General features: G+C 66.4%; 1 protein-coding gene across 1 annotated transcript; it reads right to left on the bottom strand.

The window, feature by feature from the left end:
- Positions 1–504: 504 nt before the first annotated feature.
- On the bottom strand, positions 505–4,762 carry ZNF853 (zinc finger protein 853; the record flags this gene model as incomplete). Its single annotated transcript, XM_079770295.1, is given in 4 exon segments — positions 505–1,069; positions 1,540–1,542; positions 1,544–2,780; positions 4,675–4,762. Coding segments are annotated over 4 exon segments (1,863 nt in total). The 5' UTR covers positions 4,733–4,762.
- Between the last annotated feature and the right edge of the window lie 462 nt (positions 4,763–5,224).

The following is a 5,224-nucleotide window of genomic DNA, read 5'->3' as shown; positions in this document are numbered from 1 at the left end:
ACAGTATTTCCAGGGCATATGTTGCTGAGGACAGGGTCGTGCCTTGATCCGGTTTCTGCTGGTGCAGACAAGCGGGCGTTCTCCCCCGTTTCCTTGAAATAATTCTCACCGGATGCAGCCCTTTCCGCGTGCACGTTACCAGGTGTATCTGACCGCTGGTTAGTGCTCGCTCCAGGTCCACTGCCACCAAGGGTCCCATCGGTGCCTGGAAGGTTCCTCTGTGGCTCTCCTCTCTGGAGTCCCGTGTGCCCAGGGCGGCATGCTGGCGGCCTTCTCGACGACCCGTACCCGATCCGGGCGTGCCTGTGCCGCTCCGGCCACGCCGGCTTCCCCCCGAGTGTTCCTGAGGGTGAACGTGTCCCACCCGCAGCTGCTTCTGGGGACAGACGAAGCCTTTTCCCGGCGCGATCCCAGGATGTCCCGCGGGGCCACGGAGCGGGGCCACGGAGCAGGGCCACGGAGCAGGGCCACGCCGTCCCCAGCCGAGGAGCCGGCTCCTCCCTGTCACGGAGCCTTGCCCCCGACTGCCTGCCCCGTGCGCGGCCCCCCGGCAGCCGAGCGGGCGGCGCGGAGCAGCCCGAGGCCCCGGGACCGGCCGGCGCCGTGCAGCTGGCGCTCGTGGCGGCGGATGTGCACCTTGTGGCGGAAGCGCTCGCCGCAGTCCCCGCACACGTAGGGCCGCTCGCCCGAGTGCGTGCGCCGGTGGCGCAGCAGGTTGGAGGACACGCTGAAGCGCTTGCCGCAGTCGCCGCAGGCGTAGGGCCGCTCGCCCGTGTGCGTGCGCCGGTGCTGCACCAGGGCCGAGCTCTCGCCGAAGCGCTTGGCGCAGAAGGCGCAGGCGTAGGGCTTCTCGCCCGTGTGGATGCGCTGGTGCGTCACCAGGTTCGAGTGCTGCGAGAAGGCCTTGCCGCACTCCCCGCAGCGGTGCGGCCGCTCGCCCGTGTGCGTGGCCTGGTGCCGCACCAGGTCGGTGCTGCGGCTGAAGCCCTTGCCGCACTCACCGCAGATGGTCGGCCGGTCCCGGGCGCGCCGCCGTCGCCGCTGCTGCCGGACTGGTGTCAGGGCGGCGCTACCCGCGGGGCCGGAGATGGGCACCACGGCCAGCGGCAGCGGGGCCATGGCCGGCGGTGGCAGTGGCGGCGGGGCCACGGCTGACGGCGGCGGGGCTACAGCTGGCAAGGCCACAGCTGGCGGTGCTGGGGCCACGGCTGGCAGGGCCACGGCTGGCAGGGCCACAGCTGGCGGCGGCAGGGCCACAGCTGGCGGCGGCAGGGCCACAGCTGGTGGTGGCGGGGCCACGGCTGGCAGGGCCACGGCTGGCGGTGCTGGAGCCACGGCTTGCAGGGCCACGGATGGCAGGGCCACGGATGGCAGGGCCACAGCTGGTGGTGGCGGGGCCACAGCAGGCAGGGCCACAGCTGGCGGTGCTGGGGCCACGGCTGGCATGGCCACAGCTGGCAGGGCCACAGCTGGCGGCAGCGGGGCTACAGCTGGTGGTGGCAGGGCCACGGCTGGCAGGGCCACGGCTGGCGGCGGCACCACAGCTGGTGGTGGCAGGGCCACAGCCGGCTGTGCTGGGGCCACGGCAGGCAGCACCATGAGCTCCTGCAACACCACGTAGCCCGGGGGGCCCACCATGACAGGTCCCGAGGCGCCAGGTCCCGAAGCCGGGCCGGCCCCCGCAGTGGGCACCAGCTCCAGCTGCAGCTCGGGTTGCACCGGGGTCAGCTCCAGCTGCACCTCCTGCTGCTGTTCCAGCTGCTGTTGCTGCTGCAGTTGCTGCTCCAGCTGCTGCAGCTGCTCCTGCAGTTTGAGCTGCAGCTGCCGCTGCTCCTGCTGCCGCGCCAGCTCCTGCTGCCGCTGGGCCTCCTGCCGCTGCTGCTCCAGTTCCTGCTCCGACTCCATGTCCACTGGCATGAGCTCCAGCTCCACCTCCTCCTCCTCCTCCGGCTCCACTGGGCGGCGCTGCAGCTGCTGCTGTTGCAACTGCTCTTGCTGCTGCAGCAGCAGCTGCTGCTGTAACTGTTGTTGTTGCAACATCTGCTGCTGTAACTGTTGCTGTTGCAGCAGGTGCTGGTGTAACTGCTGTTGTTGCAGCAGCTGCCGCTGCAACTGTTCCTGCTGCTGCTGCAGCTGCTGCTGCTGCTGTAACAACTGCTGCTGCTGTAACTGCTGCTGCTGCTGTAACTGCTGCTGCTGCTGCAGCTGTTCCTGAATCTGTGACGGTCCTTGCGGCCGCCGCTGCCGCGGTGCCTGCTGTCCTGGATGTTCCTGCTGCTGCACCTGCTGCTGCTCCTGTTCTGGCTGCGCTTGTAACGCTTCCTGCTGTTGCATCGGCTGTAGTTGCTCGTGTTGCACCGATCGGGGTTCTTCCTGTAGTTCTTGCTGCCGCGGCGGCTGTTCCTGCCGTTGCTCTGGCGTTGGCTGCTCTTGCACCTGTTGCCTCAGCGGCAGCTGTGGCTTCGGTCGCAGGTGTTGCTGGGGTTGGTGTTTTTCTTGTGGTTCCTGCAGCTGTTCTTGTCTGTCCTGCGGCGGCGGGGGCGGCGGCTGCAGTGCTGGCCAGTGTCCCAGTGGCTGGTTTTGTGGCTGCGGCGGTCGTCGCTGTGGCTGTCGTTGCCATCGTCGCCGCTTTGGCCGCGGTTCCAGCTGCGGTGGTCGCAGCTCCTGCTGTGCCGCCTGGGCCTCCGGGGTGCTCACGCTGGCCTGCTTTGGGGCTGAGATGACTGGCCGAGGTGGGCTGCGCCTCTCCGGAGCCTCTTCCTCCTGGCTCTCACTCCCACCTGGAGGGGACGTGGCAGGAAGTCAGGAGAGAAAGCTGTAGAGGCGGCTCTCCGGCCCAGACCCTCAGGACCTCCCCGGGCCCTGCCCCACGGGCAGCCGCTCTCGGACACACGGCTGAGCTCTCCGCAGGGACCCGAAAGCACTGGCTCAGTGACAACGGCAGCGTGGCAGAAACTAAATGCCCAGAGGCGAGGGGTTGACTTAAAAATGCACCCCAGCCCTGGACAGTTCGGCTCAGTGGATAGAGCGTCGGCTTGCGGACTGAGGGGTCCCGGGTTCGATTCCAGTCAAGGGCACATGCCCGGGTTGCAGGCTCAATCCCCAGTGTGGGGCGTGCAGGAGGCAGCCGATCAATGATTCTCTCTCATCCTTGATGTTCCTCTCTCTCCCTCTCCCTCTCCCTCTGAAATCAATAAAAATATATATAATTTTAAAATGCACCTCAAAGACTGATTGTCACGTCACTGTGGACCCCAGTCCTTGACCCCTTCTCTGAGCTGGCCCCCTCCCCCACATAAGCTCCGTGCTTGGAGCTTGGCAGTGACCCCACATGGGTGTCCGGGCTCCCGCCATTTCCCAAGAAACCCCTGGTGCCTAGTCATCACCCACGGGAATCAGCGAGCCAGCCATTCCAGGCCCACGCTGCTCGCTGACCTCGGCTGGTCACACCTGGAAGGAAAGAAACCTGCTTTCCCCGTAAAGAGGGAAGCATTTCGGCCAAGCTGCCTGGAAGAGCTCCCACACGGACTTCCTACGAGAAACTGACGTTCCAGCAAGAGCACGAGGCTCCAGTGGGAAGGCCCGGGTCCAGAGGGCTCCCCTCGGCCTCCTGCAGGCCAGCGCCCGCCCCTCCTCTGTAAAACGGCTTAGGGGTGCCCACCCTGCCGGCTGCCCGCGGGAAGCAGGCAGCGCCCTGGCACCGCCCCTGGGACATGGAAGATGCCTGCAGAGTCCCTCGCCCTGTGGGCCAGGAGCTCGTTTGCAAACTAGCAGCCAGTTTGGAAATGTCAAGGCTACAACCAGCTCCACCTGAAACGGCCTGCAGACCGGAAGTGTTTGAGGCTGGGGTTCTGGGTGGGAAAGGACTCACAGCCCCACGTGAACCTGGGGACCGGCCAGTTCCTTACCCTCCCAGTGTCTCCATCGAGGAGACAAACCCTCTCGGGAGCCTGAGGACAGACGCACAGCCCGGCGTGGAGCGAGTGGAGAGGAAGCCTGCGAACCAGGGGCCACTGGGCGGCCGCACGGTCACCTCCCCCACTGCAGTCACCTCCCCCCCCCCCCCCACTGCGGTCACCTCCCCCACCGTGGTCACCTCCGCGGTCACCTCCCGCACCACGCCCCCAGGCAGGGCCCGCTGGGAGCCGCTCCTGGGCTAGCAGAGACCTCAGAGGCTCTCTCCACTCCCCAGCCGGACCTCAACATCACGTGCTCCTTTCTTTTTTTTTTTTTTTAAATATATTTTATTGATTTTCCACAGAGAGGAAGGGAGAGGGATAGAGAGCTAGAAACATCGACCAGCTGCCTCCTGCACGCCCCCTACTGGGGATGAGCCCGCAACCAAGGTACATGCCCTTGACTGGAATCGAACCTGGGACCCTTCAGTCCGCAGACCAATGCTCTATCCACTGAGCCACACCGGTTTCAGCACGGGCTCCTTTTCATAACGGGAAGCAGAGGTCTGACTTTTAAAATTGTGTGCTTTCTGGTCACTTTCCCAGGAAGACCCCGGTTTCATGAAACCGAGAAATACTTTCCTTCTAGAAAGTGACTCCTAATAACCAGGGGTGCCCTTCCAGCCGGTGGGCGTGGCCTGCCGCCCTCCAGGCCCCTCCCACGCCGGCTCCTGGTTCAGGAGGTCAGAGCCCCCCCCCTCCCCCCCCCGCCCCTCACCTGAGAGGGGGTCAGGCCCCCGGCGCCCATCTTCCAGGCACCGGGGCCCCAGCTCCATCCTGGCGGTCAGAGGAAGCCTCCCGGGAGCCGGCTGTGCTGAGAGGAAGGAAGGAAGCTGTCAGGGGGCGGTGGTGCTGTGAGCCCCAGCCTGGCACTGACTGCCAGGGAACCCCCAGATCAGAGTCAGGCCCCCAGGGCCGGCAGCTCCACCCTGTTGAAAGGAGGTTGGTGCCGCCTGCAGCTGCGAAAGGGCGGTGCGGGCGGCACAGAGGTGGGCGGTCCTTCCCCTCCTCCTGAGGTTTGCGGGAGCTCAGCCCCTGCTCCTCCTGGAGAGGGGAGAGGAGGGGAGGGGAGGGGAGGGGAGGGGAGGGGAGGGGAGGGGAGGAGAGGGGAGGGGAGGGGAGGAGAGAGGAGGGGAGGGGAGGGGAGGGGAGGGGAGAGGGGAGGCGGGTGGGAACCAGACCCTCACAGGACGGGGAGCTGAGGTCCCAGCGGGGCCTTGGGAAGTTTACAGGAAGCAGATTGTCCAGCTCAGGTCCGGGCCGGGCTC

This window comes from Cnephaeus nilssonii, assembly GCF_951640355.1.
Source record: "Cnephaeus nilssonii genome assembly, chromosome: 5".
Taxonomy (NCBI): Eukaryota; Metazoa; Chordata; class Mammalia; order Chiroptera; family Vespertilionidae; genus Cnephaeus; species Cnephaeus nilssonii.
The sequence above is the reverse complement of the archived record's forward strand: the minus strand, read 5'-3'. Positions and strand labels throughout refer to the sequence as shown.